The 25,102-nt window shown below is 40.0% G+C and overlaps 3 protein-coding genes across 3 annotated transcripts; all 3 read left to right on the forward strand.

The window, feature by feature from the left end:
• The first annotated feature begins 1,006 nt into the window (after positions 1-1,006).
• On the forward strand, positions 1,007-2,197 carry nop10 (NOP10 ribonucleoprotein homolog (yeast)). Its single transcript, XM_061774778.1, has 2 exons — positions 1,007-1,189; positions 1,885-2,197. Exons 1-2 carry the CDS (start codon positions 1,136-1,138, stop codon positions 2,023-2,025), a joined length of 195 nt encoding a protein of 64 aa, XP_061630762.1. The 5' UTR covers positions 1,007-1,135; the 3' UTR covers positions 2,026-2,197.
• Positions 2,198-3,364: 1,167 nt separating this feature from the next.
• Positions 3,365-8,125, forward strand: sqor (sulfide quinone oxidoreductase). Its single transcript, XM_061774777.1, has 10 exons — positions 3,365-3,524; positions 3,846-4,028; positions 4,114-4,284; positions 4,399-4,452; positions 4,518-4,712; positions 4,792-5,001; positions 6,221-6,404; positions 6,574-6,641; positions 6,760-6,938; positions 7,037-8,125. Exons 2-10 carry the CDS (start codon positions 3,846-3,848, stop codon positions 7,092-7,094), a joined length of 1,302 nt encoding a protein of 433 aa, XP_061630761.1. The 5' UTR covers positions 3,365-3,524; the 3' UTR covers positions 7,095-8,125.
• A 512-nt stretch (positions 8,126-8,637) lies between these two features.
• On the forward strand, positions 8,638-24,869 carry ctdspl2a (CTD (carboxy-terminal domain, RNA polymerase II, polypeptide A) small phosphatase like 2a). Its single transcript, XM_061774779.1, has 13 exons — positions 8,638-9,387; positions 12,979-13,190; positions 14,243-14,378; positions 14,466-14,612; positions 16,549-16,776; positions 18,069-18,165; positions 19,582-19,693; positions 19,777-19,863; positions 19,957-20,019; positions 20,112-20,191; positions 20,512-20,638; positions 23,456-23,551; positions 23,863-24,869. The coding sequence occupies exons 2-13, from the start codon at positions 13,002-13,004 to the stop codon at positions 23,926-23,928; spliced, it is 1,428 nt and encodes a 475-aa protein (XP_061630763.1). The 5' UTR covers positions 8,638-9,387; positions 12,979-13,001; the 3' UTR covers positions 23,929-24,869.
• Positions 24,870-25,102: the final 233 nt, after the last annotated feature.

The raw sequence follows: 25,102 nt of genomic DNA on the forward strand, positions 1-25,102 counted from the left end.
GATACAGTGGATATAAAAAGTCTACATACCCTTGTTCAAATGCCAGGTTTTTGTGATATAAAAAAAAATGAAACCAAAATAAATCATTTCAAAACGTTTTCCACCATTTTACAACTCATTTTAAATAAGTGTTTTTTAATGCAGGGAAGTAAAAAAAAGGTAATGTGGTTGCACAAGTGTGCATATCCACTGGGAATGTGGCTGTGTTCAGAATTAACCACTCACATTCAAACTCATGGTAAACCGTTTAACATGTTCAGAATTAACCACTCACATTCAAACTCATGGTAAACCGTTTAACATGAGGTAGAACCTGTGTGCCTCGATTAATTCCAAAAAAGTTCAGATCATGGACGGATTTCTGATATGGGCAGTCGCCCAGGGGGACAGCACTCACTTTTCTCTCAGTTGTTTATTTTTATTTCCCTTTTCGAAAGTTTTCTTTTTCAGTTGAGTTGTACGGGTTATTTAATGACGCATTTTAAAAAAAATATTTATCTTTGTCTGATTGTTTTACATCACAAGAAAATCTGTAATTTTAAAAGGGGTGTGTAGACTTTTGTAAAATGTTTTATTTTTTTTTATTTTTTGGGGGGGTAAAACTGTTCATTTTCCCAATATTTTGTATTGCATTATTTACAATAAATAGATTTAGTAGTTATTTAATGGGATAAATGAACAAAATTAATACATTTTTAAAAAGACGTTAATTAACCATCTTTAGGAGAGAGAAAAAAACGGCTAAATGAATGCTACAAACATTAAAGGACTCAGTAATGTAATTGCTCTGTGGCCAAGATTAAACAGGGCCTATGAGCCCTACGAGCCACTCTGATCGATACAAACACCAATGAAACCAAGATAATGTAAGATATGTTAACATATCAACGTAAAACAATTTTGTACTAAAGTGTTACTTTTAAGTAAAATTCTACATATTTCGGTGATTATTATGGGACGGAAGTGAGGTTAAGGCGTGAGAAACTCAATTTCCCAGAATGCTTACTGTTACACTGTTTTTAAACCGGATATCCGCTCTTTGATTCTACTGTTCCCATAACGTGGTATTGTTCGCACAGTTTTCGGACTAAAATAACAGTTTTACTGTTGTTTCTGCCCTTTGTTGACCATCAACATGTTCTTGCAGTACTACCAGGACGAGAAGGGGGACAGAGTCTACACTTTGAAGGTAACGATATGTTGTTTTTTTGTCATATTCTTTAGCTCGCTAGCATTCTCCAGGCGAACCTATTTTGGCGTTAGTTGTCACCTCTTTTATACTTTTATACTACCTGTTAACGATAGTGCGAGTTGTACTACATCAAATGAGAGCTGGGTGTAATATTTTGGTGACCTCAATCACGTGAGAGTCAAAGGTACTGTATTAGGAACATCTCTTAGCATGATTCATTACCGTTCTGCAAACTACAACCACAGTAATGAACATTTTGCTAACTTAGCACCACCTATATGTGACACAGGCTCTTGAATTGGATGTTGTACAGTATTGCGCAAGGGGTCATTATGTATTTTGTCGTGGTAGCGTCTGTGTACGCTAAAGACACGCAGAAATACAAACCGCATTGTCAGCAAAGATGTGCTTTAACCTTCTAAAGTTAAAATACTAATATTTGTTCCAGGAAATTGTATGAATTTTATTACCGACATTTTGTTTTCATTTCATAGCATTTCTCTTGGCTGCACTGCTTTCCAGTATATGTATGCGAACGTTAGATTTTTGGTCCAGTCAAAGCCCAAGTCCAATAAATTAAATTTATGTAATATATTCCCTCATATCAGTGTTGTATTCATTCTTCGAGAAGAATATATGTGCTGTTTATTTATTTATTTATTTAAATATTTATGTAACCTGTCTGTTGACAGAAAGTGGCACCTAACGGGCAGCCCACCAGCTCAGCCCATCCAGCCCGCTTCTCCCCAGATGACAAGTTCTCTCGACACCGGGTGACCCTGAAGAAACGCTTCGGACTTCTGCTCACCCAGCAACCTTGGCCTGTTCTGTGAATACGATCACACCAAGATATGGAGGAGTGGCTCGAATGCACAAAGGGGAAGGAAACATTTAGATCTTAACATGCCAGGACTTGTCTCACCTTCCATCCCAAACACAAGTGTGTTGAGTGATGTTCACATTGCATTGTCTTTTTGCAATTAAAATTAGTCCTTTTTTTTTTTTTTTTTTTTTTTTAAAGTGTATTTTTTTTTGTGTTTAGTAAATGCTAAGATGAAGGTATCCAGTGAACACACAGAGATAACAGCTGGAATAAACACATGATAAAACAAATATTAAGTTGTTCTTGTCAAAACTAGTTATTTACCGCAACTGTAAAGGCAGCCAGTGTTCAAACTTGATAGCGACGAGGATATTGTTAGTTTTTTTTTTTTTTTTTTTTATAAACATCCTGTCAGGGAAGTTAGTCAGAGTAATATTCACACACAAACAAAACTCAATAACATACTGTAGAAATTTTAAAATGGAAATTTTGAAAGGTATTTAAATCGAATCTAAACAAGATTAGGTTGCTGCATCTTTTAAATATAGTCTAATTGTACTACAGGGACACTAAAATGAGTACAGTTAGTGCATTAGTTAATGGTGACATAATGATGAATTCAAATACACCCAATTTGTCCGAGGCATCGGTTGATGAGCATATGTGTGTATTTAAAGACAAAATAATGAAGTAAATGAGCGAATGTAGTCACATTATGCTACAGCACAGATGTCAAACTCAAAACCTGAAGACTACATCATTTCATGTTGCCTTCAAAAAGCGTGTGTGAACTTCCATGATTCTTGCTACAATTACCAAAATGTGTAATTGTCATCTGGAGACACCGCTAGATATAACTGTGTATCATCTGCCTAACTATGATAGTCAAAATTAAAGTTCTGAAGAATTTGACCCAAGGGTAGCATATACAGGCTGAATGGGAGGGGTCCAAGAACTGACCCTTGGGGGACCCCATAGGTCATTGCCATTTGATGAGATTGAACACTTTCAATGGTTACAAAATAACTCCTTTCCTCCAGGTAGGATCTAAACCATTTAAGGACTGTTCCATTTAGTCCTACCCATGTAAAATGTATACTAATATGACAGTGTCTTTGCAACCAAAACAGGACTAGGGCATTCATTAAAATTCTTAATTAATACTAATTTCTCTTTCAGCAGTGAAGCATCTTGGTCTTACTATGAGACACTGTTCCATCCAATCCAGCACAGCACACTAATTTGGATTTTTTTCCCCCCATTCTACATTCTAATATTACATTGAAGATGTAAGCAGTAAGTCAAGTAGTCAGCGCTTCCCACCGTAGCGTCTCATTTCATTGGTCGATAGCTTGAGTGGGCGTGACCTTGGTGCCTGTCAGTCGGAGGAAGTGTGTTGAAAGTTCATTTTGGAACACTCTTCGTGTCTAGCTCGACTGGGTAGCCCCTAAATACATCTTTTCCACTAATCGAACTTAGCAAAACACGGGATCTATCGTATCAGTCAAGGTAAGTTTGATACAAGCGTTTTCAGTCTACATCATCGTGTCAAAACGTACCCGCGTGGCTTATAAATGTTATTGCGCTGTCGCCGCAGAGTGACATAATACAACAGGGCTTGGCAAACATTAGATCAGAATGATACAGTACGTCAAATTTTGTGTCTTCAATGATGTCGCAAGTATGATTGCGCCTAACTTCTAACCTTCACTTTATGAATGCAGCAAAAAACAACGTGGAGTTGCGTTTGAGGACCAAAACATTTTCAGTGAATTGAGTGACTCACCTATATTTTGTCCTTGTCTATTTTAATTTTTTTTCCGGCTCAAGATGCCTGCCTTGTGTCGCTCTGTGGGCTTTTGTGCTTCTCATCTACACACAAGCAGTCGTGCCTCTGCCAAGCAGCATTACAAAATGCTCGTGCTCGGAGGAGGAAGTGGTGGAATTGCAATGGGTGCACGCATGAAAAGAATGCTGGGAGCTGAGAATGTGGCTGTCGTGGAGCCCAGTCAGGCAAGCCCCCCCGCTCTCTGTTCAAGATCATGATTCAAAATACTCGTTTTGTGCACTATGATGCAAATGCTGTTTGACCTTTCAGATTCACTACTATCAGCCTCTCTGGACTCTGGTTGGTGCCGGTGCTAAAACTCTTGCTTCATCAGGAAGGCCCACATCAAGTGTTATGCCATCAGGCGTCAAGCTGGTGAAATCTAAAGTTCAGGAAATAAACCCAGACACAAACACTGTCCGCACTGATGACGGGACTGATGTATGTTGGCTTTACTTGACTTTACTGTTTGTGTGCTTTACAGCAATAAAGTTATTTTAACCACATGCGACCGGTTGTAATTTTGAATGATGTGACCTTCGCTCCCTATTGCAGATCTCGTATGAGTATCTGATCGTGGCTCTCGGTTTGCAGCTCCATTTTGAGAAGGTGAGGATGCGCTTCAATTTCCATACCTTTCAGCTGCATGTCATCCGGCTTGTTTTATCCTCTAGATCAAAGGTCTTCCTGAGGGATTTGAACACCCAAAGATTGGATCCAACTATTCTGTTGAAACTGTGGACAAAACTTGGACCGCACTACAGAACTTCCAAGAGGGTAACGCTGTGTTCTCCTTCCCAAACACTCCAGTTAAATGTGCTGGAGCGCCACAAAAGATAATGTACCTCACGGATGCGTTCCTCAGAAAGGTATGTGAATTGTGCACATTATTGAAACTCTATCAGTGTTTCTGTGTGTAATCTTTGGTTCGGTGTGATTTATGTCAAGACAGGAAAGAGGGAAAAGGCCAATATCATTTACAACACATCACTTCCTGTGCTGTTTGGGGTGAAGAAATATGCAGACTCACTTTGGGACATTGTGAAGCAACGTAACCTCAAAGTGAACCTGAGGCAGAACCTGATTGAAGTACGGGCGGACGAGCAAAAAGCTGTGTTTGAAAATCTTGATAAACCGGGCGAGATCACAGTCTTTGAGGTAACTTTTAAGTGCAACAATTCAAATTAGTTTATGCATTTTGAAGTACAATACATTAATTAATAATAAATGAGGCAGTAATGAGTTTCTGCCTGCCAGTAATGAGTTTCAGGGTTCAAAACCCCGCTCCAGCTTCCTGTGTGAAGTTGGCATGGGTTTTTCCCCACATTACAAAAAAATGCATGTTAGGTTCGCCTGTCTATGTGCCTTACGATTACCTGGTGACCATTCCAAGGTGTACTTCGCCTCTTGCCCAAAGTCACCCAGGATAGGATCCAGCGAACCTATATGCTTTCCTGTCGTTCCCGTTTCCACCACCACGGCTCCTTCTCCCCTTTCCTACCAGAAGACAGACCCTCTCAGACTCTCTCTGATCACCTTGGCTGTAGTGGTCCAGTCTTCTGGAAGTCTGAAAGTGTTCTCTACAGCCATTTCCATCCATTTGGCAAATTCTATCAGCATATGGCCTTTTAAGTTATTGTCCTGCATACAAAACCTACCCATCACTTCTTAATCACCCCTGTTTCCTTCCCCGACATGTCCATTAAAATCCACCAAGAATAGCGATGGTCCACCGTATAAGCCTTTGTTTGAGTTGAGGAGAAATAAAGCATATTAAAGAAAAGGCTAGGGGGGGAAAAAAAAACGTAATGACGTCATTTGTATGTTCTTTTTATTGAAGGAGAAACAAATCTGGGGTTTTATTTTAAGACCATATTGCCCTACCTGTCAAGTGTAGTAAAACACTCAAGTCTTAACTTCAATGATGATTACATTTGGGTGACAATAAGCTGAACCTTCACTTTTTTAACCCATGACAATGGGGATGTTTTTGTGTACTTATAGCGAAAATGGTTAATCTTTTCTAAACATCACTTATAAATCAGTGTTGTAAAAAAACATTAAAAAATGAAAAAACTGAGCTCTTGGTAGAGATGGACATCATGCACAATAGCAGTTTGGTTTTGTTTTTCAGGTTTTGTCCGACTTTAAAGGCTGTATTTTTGTCCCAAAATTTTGGTTGAATTCCAGATTTTACACACAAAACTCATCAGATGATGTGTAATTCATAGTTTAAAAAAAAAAACAAAAAAAAAACTTCCTACTGCCTAAGAACAATAAGGGGTAATTGCAATCAAATCCCTAATGCCTGAGTAACGGTTTGCACTTTAAAAAAAATATATATATTTATTATTATTATTTATTTTATTTTTTTAAGTATGATATGCTTCATGTCACGCCACCCATGGGACCCAACTCCGTGATTAAAGGCAGCCCACTGGCTGATGAGGCTGGCTGGTTGGATGTCGATAAAGAGAACCTTCAACACAAGAGGTACCCGAATGTGTTTGGGATTGGAGACTGTACAAACTTGCCTACTTCAAGAACAGCTGCTGCTGTTGGTAAGTCCAAATTCAACGTGGTACGGGCGACCACCATGCTGCTGTGTCTCAGTCATATGTTTTGATAATTTATTAGGGAATTTTGTTAACATATTTTGCATGTTAATGTTATTTCTGAGAGAATGTGAATTGCTGGAAAAGGAAGTTAGCATTTGTTTTCTCATTTCAGCTGCACAGTCGGCTGTCCTGAACAGAACCATCAAAAAGATATTGAAAAATGAGAAACCAGATAAAAAGGTAATTAATTACTCTGAGATGACATCATTTCAAGGTGTGCATTGAGTCTGCTAAGGTGTCAACATAAATATTTTTTCAATATATATCTATATATATTATCGCCTTTGTCTCCGAATAGTACGATGGCTACACGTCATGTCCATTGGTTACAAGCTACAACACAGTTGTTCTGGCAGAGTTTGACTACAACGGTCAACCCCTGGAAACGTTCCCCATCAACCAAGCCAAAGAAAGGAGACTCATGTACCACATGAAAGCTGATGTGATGCCGCACCTCTACTGGCATGGGCTCCTGAAGTATGTTCACACTTCAGTACATAGCACTAGCTGCTTCTGTCGATATACCCATTTTGATTCTTTTCCTTTTGCGTTTTTGTTGTTGTTGTCCTATTCAGGGGCTTATGGGGCGGACCAGAACCATACAGGAAACTTCTTCATCTTGGAATGAAATGAGTCCTCACTATCAGTGTGCATATTGAAAAAAAAAAACTCTTTTTCCTTAACAGACTATAAGTAAGACTGAGCTTTTATATTACCAAATAATACAATGGCATTGCTTATTTTTATTCAGATTCTCTCAAAGAGAGAATATTGTGCTGCTTCGTTCCTGACTGAAACAATATGTACCAAGAAACTCGATTTTCTTTTCCGCATCTTTATGCTTCATAATGATTCATTATCATTTTCAGTTGATATTACTTGACTACATTACACAACCAGCTCTTAGTCCGGGCCTTTAGTCTGAAATTGGCTGTGGGACAATGGATTTTACAGTTTAAACTATAATGCTATGATTTGTTTCGAGTTGTGTAATTGTAGTTGAGCATTGGTCAAATTTACTGAATAGCAGTTGGTCTTCCTTGGGTATAGCGATGTGTTTCTGACCTGAACTATGAATGTGAATGAAAACTGACTGAAAGTCTATCACTGTTTCTAATCTGCACTGGAATAGTGGCAGAAATTGGCATGTGCGAAGTGTGCGACGGGCAATTGGACTGGCTTTGAGCAGTGGCAATGGCAATGAGTCTTTCAAATCTACATACAGATACAGTATTTTGGCCCACTCTTCCTTGCTGAACTGTTTTAATTCAACAACAATGAAGGGTTTTCGAGCAGGAATGGCCTTTTTAAGGTCATGTCACTGTATTTGAATCAGTTTCAAGTCGGTGCTTTGACTTTGCCACTCCAAAACCTTCATTTTGTTTTCTATAAGCCATTCAGAAGTTGATTTGCTGGTGTGTTTTGGATCGTTATCGTGCTGCAGAACCCAAAGTCCGCTTCAGCTTGAGGTCACAAACCGATGGCTGCATATTCTCCTTCAGGATATTCTGTTAAACAACAGAATTCATGGTTCCATCAATCACAGCAAGTTTTCCGCTCAACTTTCATCTGTCAGTCCATAGAATATTCTCTCTAAAGTGTTGGGAATCATTCAGATTTTTTTTTTTTTTTTTTTTTTGCTAACGTAAGATGAGCCTTTGTTATTTTTGCCCAGTAGTGGTTTTCACCTTGTAACTCTTCCTTATTGTTGAATCATGAACACTGGACTTAAGGGAGGCCTGCAGTTCTTGAAAAGTTGTCCTGGGTTCCTTTGTGAACTCCTCGATGAGTCGTTGCCGTGCTCTCGGGGAAGTTTTTGTGGGCTGGGCACTCCTGGGAAAGTTCCCCAATGTTCCACGTTTTCTCCATTTGAGGATAATGACTCTCATTGTCGGCACGGTGGACGACTGGTTAGCACATTTGCCTCACAGTTCTGGTGACTGGGGTTCAAATCCCGGCCCCGCCTGTGTGGAGTTTGCCTGTTCTCCCCGTGCCTGGGTGGGTTTTCTCCGGGCACCCCGGTTTCCTACCACATGCCAAAAAAATGCGTGGTAGGTTGATTGAAGACTCTAAATTGCCCGTAGGTGTGAATGTGAGTGCGAATGGTTGTTTGTTTCTATGTACCCTGCGATTGGCTGGCGACCAGTCCAGGGTGTACCCCGCCTTCTGCCCGAAGATAGCTTGGACAGGCTCCAGCAGCCCGCGACCCGGGTGACTATAAGCGGTAAAGAATATGGATGGATGGGTTGTTTATTTGGATTCATTTAATCATTAAACAATACCAAAATCAATACCAATAATTTGTTACTAAATAATCTGGTAATTATTGTGCAAACAATATACATTTTGATCCTGACAGGTAACAATAAAATGTGCCATATTTCACTATTACATTCAATGTTATTTACTCTTATGAATACAGAAAATGGAATGAAACCAATGAGATGAGTGAAAATGTGTAATAACCTTGCTGGCCTGCTATATTGAGCGTATCTCGCTTCATTCAGCTTTGTATTTTTTTTAAATTTTTATATATATTTATATTTATTTGTTTTTGGAGTTGTTTGCTAAAAGTGGACACGTGGAGGAAGCCGTGTCCACCGTGCGTTCGACGACATATTTCCTGTCATTTCATACCTGCGACGCTCGGCCGGCCGGCCGCCACGTTGGTTCGCAGGCGCGCGCATGTCGCATTCTCGCGTGCGCGCACTCGCGAATGTTTGCGATGAGGAGGAGGAGGCGGGAAATGGCGTCCGCAGATATGGCCGATGTGTGACTACTCGCCAGCCAGCCAGCGACAGACGCAACTGGGCGAGCGGCAAGAAGGCAAGCAAGCGCTCCGACATCTGGCGGCCGCCGTCGCGGGTTCCCAGCCGCCGAGCTGAAGACGCCGCGGGACGTTTTCGAAGCGCTTCCTCCATTTTCTGTGAGTAAAAGGACGCGGCGTCAACATGTGGGAGCGAAGAAGTGTTCGTCCCTCGGGTTAGCTTGTGTGCTAGCTAGCTGTTAGCCAGCGAAGGGGGCGTAGTCAAATGGCTGAAAATAGTCGTGGAAGGAAACAAAACCACGCCAGAGCGTAGCTTTGGGAAATCTTGCACTTTCTACTGCCTAGTCCAGGACACGTTTGCTTCTCAAACACACGTTTGATAGTGCTAATGTATCGATAATGTCACCATTTGGCTCTTGGTTTGTTAGCCTATAAGCTAACCGTGGCTAAACGTTAGCAACGGAACTGGCGACGTTAACATCTGATAAATAACGGTGAAAACAAGAGTCGGTTATTGTCACGGTCTTGTCGGCGGACTGGACTGGACGCTCCGCTCCACTGGTGCGTCAAGTTAGACAGCGGCGGGCTAACCTAAACAACCGCGGACGTCTCAGGTGTCTGAATGTTTTGTCGTAAGGGCATTTGGCGGTCCAGTTAAATGCACATTTAGGAGACGTTCACCTAGGATGGACGCAACTTAAAGTGACCACACGTAACTTTCGGCACAATTCACACATCGATAAACACAATGTAGTGTAGTGGTGTAGACAGGAGTGATCAACGTGAGGGAATGTTGACATCGCTAAGGAAGTGGATGAGTTGCCTCAAGTGATGTGTATCGAACCCCCCTATGTCAATATTTCCCAACCTTTATTGAGCCAAGGCACGTATTGTACATTAGACAAATCTCATGACACACCAGCAAACAAACATTTTACAAATAGTATAGGATCCTGAAATGATAATCTTGTCTCAATTTACTCTCAGATTGTATCATCTGTCATCTGGTAGGAGAATTTAAAGTGGCACTAAGCAGGCCCAAAAATGGCATGTACATTCGACACACCACAGAGAAGAGTAATGTTAACATGCCTGGCAAATTTGAATAAAAAAAAATCGCTAAGTACTGTATATAAAATCAGGTTTCACAACTTAAATAATAAGGGTCAGCCTTCAGACGCTGTGGGTGTGTCGAATGGATGTGCCAAAAGGAATCAAACATACTGAGGGGGTGATTTTACAATGTAAAATCACGTTCGGAGGCTCAACTTCAAAATTGAATGGTTATTGTGGACTGTAATCCTGAAAATAAGCACACAAGTCAATTTACCCTCATTGTTGGTGTCATAATGTCACAGCCGATGACGACAGCGGGATGGTAGGAGGAAGCCCAGGTAGTTAGACAGTCAGCACTGCCCCATTCACTTGTACCAAGTTACCCTCAAAGCCATGTTGTCTCTGAAAGTTTACAAAACTGTCCAGCATAAAATGCGGACTGCAGAGTCGACTAGTGGTGTTGATGTATTCAGCTTGCCATCTGCATGTCTTAAAAAGTCAATTCATCGGGGGTTTTTTTCCCTAATTTTTTGGGAGCTTAAAAAAATGTCACCGAGCTGTTCTGTAAATTGAGGCACCCAGCAAAGTTACATTTTTGGGGTGCAGTCATAATAGCTCGCTAATTGCATGCGGGCTTTCATGTGTCTTTCACTGAGGAGAGGCTTCCGTCGAGCCACTCGCCCATAAAGTCCCGACTGCTAGAGTGCTGCAGTCAGTGATGGTTGACTTTCTAGAACTATCGCCGATCTCCCGACTGCATTTCTAGAGCTCAGGCACAATTATCTTTGGGTTCTTCTTTACCTCTCTCACCAAGGTTCTTCTCCCCCAATTGCTCAGTTTGGCCAGACGGCCAGCTCGAGGAAGGATTCTGGTCGTCCCAAACAGCTTCCAATTAAGGATTATGGAGGCCACTGTTCTTAGGAACCTTAAATGTGCAGAATCTTTTTTGGAACCTTGGCCAGATATGTGCCTTGCCACAATTCTGTCTCTAAGCTCATCAGGCACTTCCTTTGACCTCATGATTCTCATTTAGTCTGACATGCACTTATATAGACAGGGGTGTGGCTTTCCTAAGCAAGTCCAATCAGTATAATCAAACACAGCTGGACTCCAATGAAGGTGTAGAACCATCTCAAGGATGATCAGAAGAAATGGACACAACCCGACTTAAATATGAGTGTCACAGCAAAGGGTCTGAATACTTATGGCTGTGTGAGATTTCAGTTTTTCTTTTTTAGTAAATCTGCAGACTTCCACAATTCAGTTTTTCTTCTGTCAATATGGGGTGCTGTGTGTACATTAATGAGGGCAAAAATGAACTTAAACGATTTTAGCAAATGGCTGCACTATAACAAAGAGTGAAACATTTAAGGGGGTCTGAATACTTTACGTACCCACTGTATATTTCAACAATACACCACTATATTATGTCTTTGCATATGTTTTCAGCACTTCAAACATATTTTATGTATTTCGAAACAAATCAGATATCTGCTTAGATCCCCTTTAATTTTCTTGTCTGTCGCTAATCGTAGGTATATGATCAAAAATACAATATTTGTAATGAATAATTTTTGAACCAGTGACACTAAATTGGCTAATTTCCCGGGTTACACCTGATGTTCTCTCACCGCACAGTGGTTGGGTATCGCTTACCCTAGGTAATAAAGTACATACTAAGTAATGAGACCACATTTACTCAGTTATGTGCTCCATACGAAGCCACTGACACGACTTCACAATTGTGCATAAAAAAGGGCACATGCAGTATAGTAGCATTTAAGATAGTCTTTGCACACCACTCTACATTCTGCTCAGATTTGAAGAAATCTTATTTTTGCTAGTTGACAAACTACACAGTACACACGTCACTTGCTGGGTGCCATCTCCATAGATGCAGAGGGTGTTCTGCAAAAATTGACATTACTTAGTTGAAATATGAATATCTGAGTAACTGTGTGTCATACACATGCAAAATAAAATAGTATTTTGTTAAAAAATAAAATGTATTTGTCAAAATTGAAACAGGATATTCCAACGGAAATGGATTTTATGACAGATCTCACAAAGCTTCCCAAATGTTCAACATGCGCACCGCTTGTAATGTGCCACAAGTTTTCCTTTTCGCCTACCTCAGAATTTGTTGTGCCATGTCCAAATCTGCTTTTCAGTTGGTGCGTTTGTATTACATTTCCTCAAATGCACTCTGCGAACATTTGTTTGGCTGTGCTCCAGCATATGCTCCCATACAAATTACTTTTCATGGCTCGTTAATGTCATTTTTCACCCAGAAAACAAGTAAAACATTATGCCAACTTTTTTAACATGCGTAACACATTTCATTAAAATTTGAGATCCTTTGAGCAAAAATTGCCATGTTATTTGACGATGAAATGATGCAAAAAAAAAACAAAAAAAAACATTTTGGACCATGCTATTTATTCATAATTATGCCTTTACAAATTGAATAGAGCCCATAAGCAAGTGAAAGCACCAGAGATCTATTAGTAAAACAATGCTCATCCTCCTGATGCAGTGCACTTCTACACTATTCCAGATTACAACCACTACTCAATGGAAAACATTGTTAAATTAATACATACCTGACAATGTCAGTCAAACATTCTTGGCAATGGCATAATTTTTTAGCGTATAAATAAAACTTTTAAAACCCCTTCTCCACTTTTTTGTCAGATTCTTCTATGTGATGCTGGAGCATGATGCGGCTGAGAGTGCGTAAAGCTCCTCAGCAGCCCACCTTAGGCCGTCGAGCCCCCACGTCCCAGGCCAAAAGGAAACGCTGTCGAGTGGACGCACTCCCACTGAGAGCTCGAGGCAGAATGCAGAAGAATGAAACGGGCCTCTTGTCCACCATCAAGAAGTTTATCCGGGGGGATCCTGTTAAGGTAGGCTTCAAGAGACACACAACTGATTTCTAATGACAACTTGGGTTGAAGCTAGCAAGTATTTTTAGAATAGTGTTCTACCGATTAGCCCATTGATTAATCGAGTAATCGGATAAAATTTTATTTTGCTTGGACTTTGTAATCGAGTTATTTGAAATATTCGATTAACGTTTTTATGAAGTGGATGTACTGGGTTAGAGTTGGGGTTAGTCCTGAGTTCCTTTGTGGTCTCCTGGATGAGTCATTGCTGTTCTCTTGGGGTAATCTTTGTCGACTGGCTACTGTTCACCACTGTTCCATAATTTCTCTCTTTGAGGTTAATGTATCTCCTTATGGTTTGCTGGAATCCTAAAGCTTTAGAAATGGCTTTGTAACCCTTGCCAGACTGATAGATATCGATTATTTTATTTCTCAACTCCTCTGGAATTTCTTTGGATTGTGTCATTTTGTTGCAACCTTTTTATTCTGTTCTGTTTGAGTGATTTCTTGATTGAACAGATCTGGATGTAATTAGGCTTGGGCGTTATCAGTGAAAATTAACCCAAAAATGTGATGAGCCACAATTCATTCATAATTTTAAAAGGGGGGTTATTCATTTTTCACACCGGGCCAGGTGACTTGGAATAGTTTTTTTCCCCTTAATAAATGAAATCACCATTTAAAAACAGCATTTTTAAGTTCACTTATATTTGTCTATCTACATTAGTTTATCATCTTAAACGTTGAAGTGGGGAAACTATGCAAAAATATGAGAGAATGCGGCCAATACTTTCACGACACACACACACAGTATTTCCGGGTTGTACTGCGCGTTTCTGATTGAAGATCTTGACAATAATTTTTTGGGGACTGTCTACCATCTCAAATCATATACAGTAAAGGACAGTATGTACTCTATATGTACAATATTCCACAGCTGTAAAGTGCTGTAAAAGCTTTAAATTTAAACTTGGATGAAGTGGAAATTTGACCTTGCAGAGAGAGTGTAATCCCAGATTAAAACTGCAATAAAAACCTGTGTATTATTGCACCCCGGTTTTTATAATTGACAGGTGGAGCCAAATATTCCTGCCAAGAGGAGTCGCATTGATTGCGGCGCTAAAAGCGATCTCATCACTTCAGCCCCACAAACACGAGGCCTTGCCAACAAAACAGTCTCTAGAGTTTGCAGAAAAAGTCCAGTTAAAGGTGCAACATCTACCCATTTAATTACACCATGAAGCAATATATGACAGTGCTGTTTTCCATGTTGAATGTTTTTTTATTTTGGTTTAGATACAATAACATGCAGCAACAAAACCTTGAAACCAAACGGCAAACTAGAAGGTTCAGTTGAGGCGGCGAGCAGTCCTCCGCACACCACACTGCTGGGAACCATCCTCTCTCCTGTCTTCAACTTTTTCTCACCAGTAAACAAAACTGGTAAAACAACACACAAGTACTTAAACAACTGCTCTGTAACCCTATGTATTGTATTGTATGTACAGCCTCTGTCTTGTCCCACCGAAGTTAGCCTGTTTCACATTCGCATTTTAACTGGACACATTGCAAAACACAAATATGCCCCCTATCCCCCCCACAGAGTCGACAACTTCACCGTGCAGTCAAGTGTGTGCTGTTTATCAAAAGCTAACACTGATCTGTGCATCCTGAAAAAAATTCAGTGCAGTACTGCTTACCTTGTGTGAAGCCACCACTGGCTAATAACTTTCATACAACCCCAATTGCAATAAAGTTGGGACATTGTGTTAAACATAAATAAAAACAGAATACAATGATTTGCAAATCATGTTCAACCTGTATTTAATTGAAAACACTACAAAGACAAGATATTTCATGTTAAAACTTATAAACTTTATTGTTTTTAGCAAATAATCATTAACTTAAAATTTTATGGCTGCAACAAGTTCCAAAAAAGCTGGGACAGGTCTGAAGTGCAGGCAGGCCAGTCTAGTATCCGCACTCTTTTACTACAAAGCCACACTTTTGCTATGTCTTTATGTCTCAAAAGTGTTCTCTGTCAATTGACTGTCTGTTGTCGTACTAGAGCAGCTCCAACTACCGGAGACAAATTCCTTGTGTGTTTTTTGGACATACTTGGCAAATAAAGATGATTCTGATTCTTGCTGAAATAAGCAGGGGCGTCCATGAAAAAGACATTGCTTGGATGGCAGCATATGTTTCTCCAAAACCTGTATGTACCTTTCAGCATTAATGGTCCCTTCACAGATGTGTAAGTTACCCATGCCATTGGCACTAACACAACCCCATACCATCACAGATGCTGGCCTTTAAACTTTGCGTCCACAACAGTCCGGTTAGGGATGGTTCTTTTCCTCTTTGGCCTGGAGGATGCGACGTCCACAATTTCCAAGAACAATTTGAAATGTTGACTCGTCGGACAACAGAACACTTTTCCACTTTGTATCAGTCCACCTTAGAAGAGCTCGGGCCCAGAGAACCCGGCGGCGTTTCTGGGTGTTGTTGATAAATGGCTTTTGCTTTGTGTAGTAGAGTTTCAAGTTGCACTTACGGATGTAGCGCCGAACTGTATTTACTGACATTGGTTTTCTGAAGTGTTCCTGAGCGCATGTGCTGATATCCTTTACACATTGATGTCGGTTTTTGATGCAGTGCCGCCTGAGGGATCGAAGGTCACGGGCATTCAATGTTGGTTTTCGGCCTTGCTGCTTACATGCAGTGATTTCTCCAGATTCTCTGATCCTTTTGATGATGTTATGGACCGTAGATGATGAAATCCCTAAATTCCTTGCAATTGTACATTGAGGAACATTGCCCTTAAACTGTTCGACTATTTTCTCACACACTTGTTGACAAAGATGTAAACCTCCTTTTATACCCAATCATGGCACCCACCTTTTCCCAATTAGTCTTTTCACTTGTGGGATGTTCCAAACAGGTGTTTGATGGGCATTCCTCAACTTTCTCAGTCTTTTTTGCCACCTGTCCCAGCTTTTTTGGAACGTGTTGCAGCCATAAAATTCTAAGTTAATGATTATTTGCCAAAAACAAAGTTTATCAGTTTGAACATTAAATATCTTGTCTTTGTAATGTATTCAATTAAATATATGTTGAACATGATTTGCAAATCATTGTATTCTGTTTTTATTTATGTTTAACACAATGTCCCAACTTCATTGGAATTGGGGTTTTATAACAGTGGGGTGGAAGTGCAGAATAGCATTAAAAAAAAAAAAAAAAAAAAAAGGGGGCAATTAACAAAAGGTTTACCTAGTTGTGTAATTTCATACTTGGGTGAGCACTATTTGTATAGAAACAGTAAAAAGTCATTTTTCCACAACATGTCCCTTTTAAAGTAATGTATGCTTTATTGTAGCCACGCCTGGTTCAGACTCTCCTGGCCAAGCCGTGGAGGCAGAGGAGATCATGAAGCAGCTGGACATCGAGCAGGCCGAGGAAATGCCCAGTAGCACACTTACATCCTCTGAGGGCATCAGCGCTTGTCACGGCACACCCCTGTTGCCGCAGAGGCTGCAGATGAGCGCCGACTCCACTGTAGAGGACGGAGAGATTGTGGCTGAAAATGACATGCCGTCATTGACAGGTACAACCAAACGGCTCAATTAGTTAAAAAAGAAGGGGAAAAAAGCCTGTTCTTATATTTAATCATTTGTTCCACTAGAAGAGCCAGCTCGTATAGTGAGGGCTAACCCTCTTCCCCTAGGAAAACCACTTAATTTTCAGCATTACCACAACCATATTACTGACATGCATTTAAAAACGATTGCATAAGTGTACCACCAGTGCCACCATCATATAAACGTATCGTTTATGATTATTCACACTACAATGTATTTCCTAGCAAAACAAACCAATTTACCTATTTAAAATCATATTCCCCAACAGAACATGGATAAATCATTTTGGTATATTGGTAGAAGGATGATTAGGATGGAGCTGCCAAGGCAAAAGAGCTATAGGAAGACCAAAGAGAATGTTGATGGATGTAGTGAAGGAAGACAACAAGGCAGTTGGTTTTAGAGAGGAGGATGTAGAAGCTAGGCTTACATGGAAAAGGATAGCACGCTGTTGCGACGACCAACACCCGAAAGGAAGAGATGATGATATATTTTGTTTTTGTTTTTTTCCTATGCAATCCTCTTCAGAGGAGACTGGGCTTTTTAACTTTGTACATATCTTTGTCTATGCTGTACACAGGGTTGGGACATGGGACAAGGCTTACTTTAAAGATAGATTTGCTAGCTTCGTAACAAAGTTATTAAAACCTTTGCACATGACTCTGTTTGTAATAACGAGTCAAATGAAAATTAGAGACAACTTAGGCCAGCAATCTTTGTAGGTAGCAGTTATGAGTTTTGAAAGTACTCAAAATTATTTCAATTCATTCCATCACAAATAGCTATTTTACAGATTCACTTGTTGCAAACAGAAGAAAAAAAAAGATGCATAAATTGGGGGGAATAAGCCTTACAATATACTACATCCTATTTACCATGAATACAGGGATAATCATGTATAATTTGGCATGTGTAATTTGGCATGTGTAATTTGTACACAAGCCAAGTAGTAATGTCATAATTACAGTAAATATTTCTATGGTCTATAAAAATAAAATAATCAAGTGAAAAACAGTAAGTGTGGCGGAAACTGAGAGCGCCGTGTGCCGCATGACGACGTATTCTTACGCCGCTGCGCACGCAATTCATAATCGCAAAACATCGTATTTCGGGACCGTCGTAAACCGAAGACCCCTGTATAGTGCTCTCTGATAATAGTTTGGATCATCTCTTCTACATTTAAACTATTTAACTTGTATATCATCTCTTCATACATGTGATAATAAAAGTATATAATCATCTTTTGTGTCTCCAACAGCTCCTCCTGGTTGTTTGCCAGATGGCAGCTATCCACACACGTTACCCTCCGTCCCCGCAGAGCCGTCGTACGAGGAAGACTGGGAGGTGTTTGATCCGTAAGTACATCAAACAAAAATTATATCAGCCTCCCATTACATCGCATTGCAGCAGAACTTTGCACGCTACTGCGTTACATTAGAGGTATGTCCATCATTGAATGAGATAATTGCCAATGGCAGCCAGTGGAGTAATGTTGAAGTTAGTCTCATTTCATCATATGAAGTGATATCCCTTTCTAAATCCATATGGTTGATGGGATTTTTTTGCCCTTTCTTTCAAGTGCATATTTGTGAGGTCACACACAGAAGTTGGAGGAGAAGGCCTGGCTCACTGCCCACTCAAAATCAAACCAAAGGTGTTCTGTTGGGTTGATGGCAGGACTCCGTGCAGGCCAGTCATGTTCTTCCAGACCAAATTCTCTCATCCATGTCTTTATGGACCTTGCTTTGCGCACTGGCGAACAGACATGTTGGAACAGGAAGGGGTAATCCTCAAACTGTTTGACTGTCGAAAGTCTCTTGATATGCTGAAGCATCCAGAGTTCCTTTCACTGGAGCTCAGGGCCTAATATTTTGGATATTTCCAACTTGGTGGGAACAGTTTGGAGTTGGCCACTTCCCGTTCCAACATGCCTGTGTATCAATGCACAAATCAAGGTTCATAAATTCACAGATGAGAGCGTTTGCTGTGGATGAACTTGACTGGTCTGCGCAATCCTGACCTCAATCCTATAGAAGAACACTTTTGGATGAATTAGAGCAGAGACTGAGAGCCAGGCCTTCTCATCCAACATCAGTGTGTAACCTCACAAATGCGCTTCTGGAAAAATCATCATAAATTCCCATTAACACACTCCTGGAAAACCTTCCCAGAAGAGTTTAAGATGTTATAACTGCAGAGGGTGGACCAATGTCATATTAAAGCCTATGGATTAAGAATGGGATCTCACTTAAATTCATATCTGAGTCAAGGCAGGTGACCAAACAATTTTGGCAAAGTAGTGTAGGTTCAATTTTGATACCAAGATTCCACCAGATGGCGCCAAAGTAATCTTATTAGTTTGACACGTGCACAAAAATATTGTAGACAGATTTTCGGCTGATAAAGGATAGCAGGTTAAAAAAAATCTACGAATTATCAAATGCTGAACTACCAATAATCAGTCAAATAAATCATATATATATATATGCATTAAATAAGAGTTAGAAACTTGTACCTGCACTGTAAATACAACTGAATGATGCATGTCAAATCTAGTTATTATTATTATTATTATTATTATTAATCAGTTTATTTGAAAGTTGAAGCGGATATTACATTCTTGTAATCGTCGTACTCAAAGCGTATCTAAAGTTATAAATATAACATATTAAAATGATGGAACTTGGAATTCAACAAGTAAACAAGTGCCCGATGGTGAATAGTTACCATTCAAATGTAACTGGCTTTATTTTGTGGCGTTTGCTTTGAAGGTACTTCTTCATCAAGCACGTGCCACCTTTGACAGAAGAGCAGCTGACACGCAAACCAGCACTACCTTTGAAGACACGCAGTACACCTGAGTTTTCTCTTGTCCTCGACTTGGTAAGCAGCCAAGGGCCTCTTTTGTACTTTGGGTCCTCTTACAAAGCAACTAGATCAGTTTTTCATTGTGTACTTTTTTTCAGGATGAAACGCTGGTTCACTGCAGTTTGAACGAGCTGGAAGACGCGGCTCTTACGTTCCCTGTGCTCTTTCAGGATGTGATATACCAGGTAAGAACTAACTGTCTATATGTGCATGTTTTATTTCTTGTTGCTCTTATTAACCGTTTTTGTTTTGTTTTTTGTTTTTTTTCCCTTTTGTAGGTGTATGTGCGATTAAGGCCATTTTTCCGAGAGTTTCTCGAGCGCATGTCTCAAATGTATGAGGTAAGGCTTTCTCTTCACACCAGCTAATTGGACCTTTGCTTAACTCAAGCTGCTCTTCGTTTATCACGTTTTTGTCCTTTGCCATATTTCAGATTATCCTCTTCACGGCATCGAAGAAAGTGTACGCCGACAAATTGCTCAACATCCTCGATCCCAAGAAGCAGCTGGTCAGGTCAGTGAAGAAATTAAAAACAATATACATATTGTATGTGGACAAAAGTACGAAGTACAAATAGAAGAAAAAATAGTTGGTCTCTGATGAGGGACCTGAGAGAGGTCACAATCTGCTCGAATTAATACCAAAGAGATTTAATGGGGTTCTTCCACACCAAAGTCATCTAGGCAAGCAAAGTTGGAAGCAAGATGATGAAAATGTAAGATTTACCAGGTTGATGATTAAAATGTGTCTTAATATTTCTAGTCAACGGAGAGCATCTTTGTGTGTGTGTTTGTTTTCTTTAATTTTTTGTTTTTTTATTTGTTTTTTCCTAGGCACCGTCTATTTCGTGAGCACTGTGTGTGTGTCCAAGGAAATTATATAAAAGACCTCAACATTTTGGGACGGGATCTTTCCAAGACGATAATAATCGATAACTCACCACAAGCCTTCGCCTATCAGGTACCAAGTGTGACCGCTTTTTTTGTGTGTCAGATAGTCAGTGATTGCAGTTCCGTCCTAAAACGGATTACACGCACACCTGGTGCACGTGCACTCCCATTATTGAACAGATGGTAACAAGACAAACCCATAATAAGCACCTTCATAGACGAGCTGCACAGCCACAATCTCACACCCAGGGACTCAATGCGCAGAATGGCTAATGGTTAGCCAGTTAACAGCCAGCCGGTAAGCTGAGCTAACAACCGCAAATTTACAGTCACATCCATTGACCCATACATCACTCGTCAGGCAAAGCCACATACATTCAGAGTCACAGATATCATAGTGTAGAATGTGACGATGGTGGCCCCAAGTGGACAAAAATAATATTCGCACCTTCGCGTACATATTTTGTATTGTTGTTTAATAATGCAATGTAATTTTTTTTCCAATTAGTTGAATAATTGGTTGGATAATCAGTAGAATATTAAATTATAAAAATATTCTATAGCTGCAGCCTTAATCGTAAATGTTTAACATGATGATCGGTCAAGGTAATCTTGAGTAGAGTAGAGGTGCCACTATGAATCGAGAACTACCGTCAATCGATTATCAAATTAATAGACAACTATTTTGATAATTCATTAACTGTTTTCAGCCATTGATCAACTTAAAATTGTCCAAATCCTCTGATTTAAACCACTTAACAGTAAATAGTCAGTGATTTCTGTAGTCCTTCATGAAAGCCGGCTGATTACCTTTGTGTTTAACCACAATAAGACATCTGTGAACATCTGCGTTTGCTTTGGAAAGCAACGATCAACTTTTTCCCTATTTTATGACGTGTAACCACCCAGTAACTGCATCATAATCAATTCATTAAAAAATGAGTTTAATATATTCTGAAAATAATGGTTATTTGCAGCTGTAGTATGACTAATCTGTAATTGATATGTAATTGAACCTGAAGCAGCCTTAGTTTATGTCAAACTACAACCCCAATTCTAATAAAGTTGGGACGTTGTGTTAAACATAAATAAAAACGAAATACAATTATTTGCAAATCATGTTCAACCTATTTAATTGAATACACTACAAAGACAAGATATTTAATGTTCAAACTGATAAACTTTATTGTTCTTAGCAAATAATCATTAACTTGGAATTTTATGGCTGCAACACGTTCCAAAACAGCCGGGACAGGTGGGAAAAAAGACTGAGAAAGTTGAGGAATGCTCATCAAACACCTGTTTGGAACGTCCCACAGGTGAACAGGCTCATTGGGAACAGGTGGGTGCCATGATTGGCTATAAAAGGAGCTTCCCTGAATTGCTCAGTCATTCACGAGCAAAGATGGGGTGAGGTTCACCTCTTTGTGAACAAGTGCATGAGAACATAGTCAAACAAACAGTTTAAGGACAATCTTCCTCAACGTACAATTGCAAGGCCGAAAACCAACATTGAATGCCCGTGACCTTCGATCCCTCAGGCGGCACTGCATCAAAAACCGACATCCATGTGTAAAGGATATCAGCACATGGGCTCAGGAACACTTCAGAAAACCAATGTCAGTAAATACAGTTTGGCGCTACATCCGTAAGTGCAACTTGAAACTCTACTATGCAAAGCAAAAGCCATTTATCAACAACACCCAGAAACGCCGCCGGCTTCTCTGGGCCCGAGCTCATCTAAGATGGATTGATGCAAAGTGGAAAAGTGTTCCGTGGTCCGACGAGTCCACATTTAAAATTGTTTTTGGAAATTGTGGACGTCGTGTCCTCCGGGCCAAGGAGGAAAAGAACCATCCGGACTGTTATGGAAGCAAAGTTCAAAAGCCAGCATCTGTGATGGTATGGGGCTGTGTTAGTGCCAATGGCATGGGTAACTTTCATATCTGTGAAGGCACCATTAATGCTGAAAGGTACATACAGGTTTTGGGCAAACATTTGCTGCCATCCAAGCAACGTCTTTTTCATGGACGTCCCTGCTTATTTCAGCAAGACAATGCCAAACCACATTCCGCACGTGTTACAACAGCGTGGCTTCGTAGTAAAAGAGTGCGGTTACTAGACTGGCCTGCCTGCACTTCAGACCTGTCTCCCATTGAAAATGTGTGGCGCATTATAAAGCGTAAAATACAACAACGAAGACCCCGGACTGTTGAACAGCTGAAGCTGTACATCAAGCAAGAATTTCATCTACAAAGCTTCAACAATTAGTGTCCTCAGTTCCCAAACGTTTATTGAATGTTGTTAAAAGAAAAGGTGATGTAACACAGTGCTAAACATGAGCCTGTCCCAGCTTCTTTGGAACGTGTTGCAGCCATAAAATTCTAAGTTAATGATTATTTGCTAAAAACAATCCAGTTTATCGGTTTGAACATTAAATATCTTGTCTTTGTCGTGGATTCAATTAAATATAGGTTGAACATGATTTGCAAATCATTGTATTCTGTTTTGATTTATGTGTAACACAACGTGTGGGGTTGTAGTAGCCCTTCCTTCACATTAATCAGCACCCAAGTAGCAGCTCTGTTTCATAAAGGTTGGCTAGTACATCACTCCCTCTTCTGGTAGTGCTGAATTGTTTATTTAGTTTTGTTTAATCATTAAACAATCTCAAATAAACAACAATAATTGGTTAATTAACAGTCACCATAAAAATGATTTTGCAATAAACTTTGACGCAAAATAAGCTTTTATCTGATCATTCGATTAATGGATAGAATGATCGACAGAATAAGCGATAGTGACCGCCCTAAAAGAGGACAAATGCTCAAATATCACCTCATTTTCAGTATTTTTTTGTGCCCTGCTTGACTAATTTTGTCATCAGCTCTCCAATGGGATCCCGATCGAGAGCTGGTTCGTGGATAGAAATGACAGCGAGCTTCTCAAGCTGGTTCCTTTCCTCGAGAAGCTGGTGGAGCTGGTAGGAGTTGACACTCAACATCGTATACAGTGAACCCCCGCGTAGTCGCAATAACAATATTGCTTGGTGGTTATCTTGTTGCCAAGGAAACAATTTGAAGTGCGTTGAGGAGCTTCATTTAAGCAAAAGTAGTCCTTTGCCACCATCTTATGGCATCTGAAGGTAATAATAGGTAATCACAAACTATTTTGTGCTGGCTTTCAATTACTCTGGGATATCCCCCGCCAAATGCAAGGGTTCACTGTACATAATTTTTTTTCCTCCCCGCAAAACGCGCGTTTTGCATTGATGTCACGTTCATTTCCTCTCAGAACGACGATGTCCGGCCGCATATCAGAGAGCGCTTTCGCTTGCACGACCTCTTGCCTTCAGACTGAGCAGCTGGCATCCGCCATTGGATCAGCGTGGGAAAGCCCCCCCCACCCCCACCCCACCCCACCCCACCAAGGAAGGATGTATACAGTGGATTTCTTGACAGACATTGATTTTTCTTTAAAAAAAAAAAAACAACAAAAACAATGCAAAAAAGAGTCAAATGGATGTTTTATGCAGAGACACTCTAACATGACTGAACTGCTCGCATCATTGAAGGTGTTTTGTCTGCCATTTTGGATCGACTAAACTGAATGTGTTTGTGTTGGATTCTCTTGTCGCAAAATGGTCGGTCAGACTTGTATTATAATTACTATTTTCTTGTAAATATGTGTACAGATTGTTTTTTTTCCCCTCCAAGATTTTTAAGTCTTATGTTCAGGTTTTAGTATGAATACTTCGACTCTGCTGTTTTTAGTTTTATTTTTTAAAGGATTATATAAGTGTTTTGTTTGCAGTATGCCTGCTTTACTTCTGTGATGCTTTACTCAATTACATGCAGTTGTTTGTTTATAAGGTGCAGTTTAAAAAAAAAAAATGTTTCTGAAACAATATTTTAAGATTCTGTAATGTAAGCTAGACTAGACTCTAAACAGAATACAAAGCCATAATGGCCAATCCCTCATTTGGAGATTTGTATTTGTCACCTTGATCGATGATGATGACGATGACGTAGGGCTTTGACATCCAGCCCTTTTGTAAGATGATGTCAGACCCGTCACTTTTCTAAACGGGTTTGTTGACGCTTCAGTTTGAGGAGGGGGGAACAAAAATGACATAACACCAGCCATTGCTTTGGATTCCAGTTTTCTGGGACATCTATGTGGGATCTTTATGATGTTGGCGTTACAACCAAGTTTTATTGACTCTTGAATGATCAATCATGTTGTATTCAGTGTTATTCAATGGTTTTCCATGAAAATAAATATGTTTTTATAGCACTCTAGACCTGCATAGATTTTGTACAGGTGGATGAGTAAACCGGGGCAACACGAGGGACTATAGTGGTTTGCGGAATTCGTATCTCTTCTCCAGCCTTCCTGTGTGGTGTTTGCATTCCCTGGGGCTTTTCTCAGCTTCCTTGCACATCCCAAAAACATGCACGCACGTTAGGTCGTTAGGTTCACGGAAGACTAAATTGTCCATAGGTGTGAATGTTTGTTAGTCTACATGTAACCT

This window comes from Phyllopteryx taeniolatus, chromosome 5 (assembly GCF_024500385.1).
Source record: "Phyllopteryx taeniolatus isolate TA_2022b chromosome 5, UOR_Ptae_1.2, whole genome shotgun sequence".
Lineage (NCBI taxonomy): Eukaryota > Metazoa > Chordata > Actinopteri > Syngnathiformes > Syngnathidae > Phyllopteryx > Phyllopteryx taeniolatus.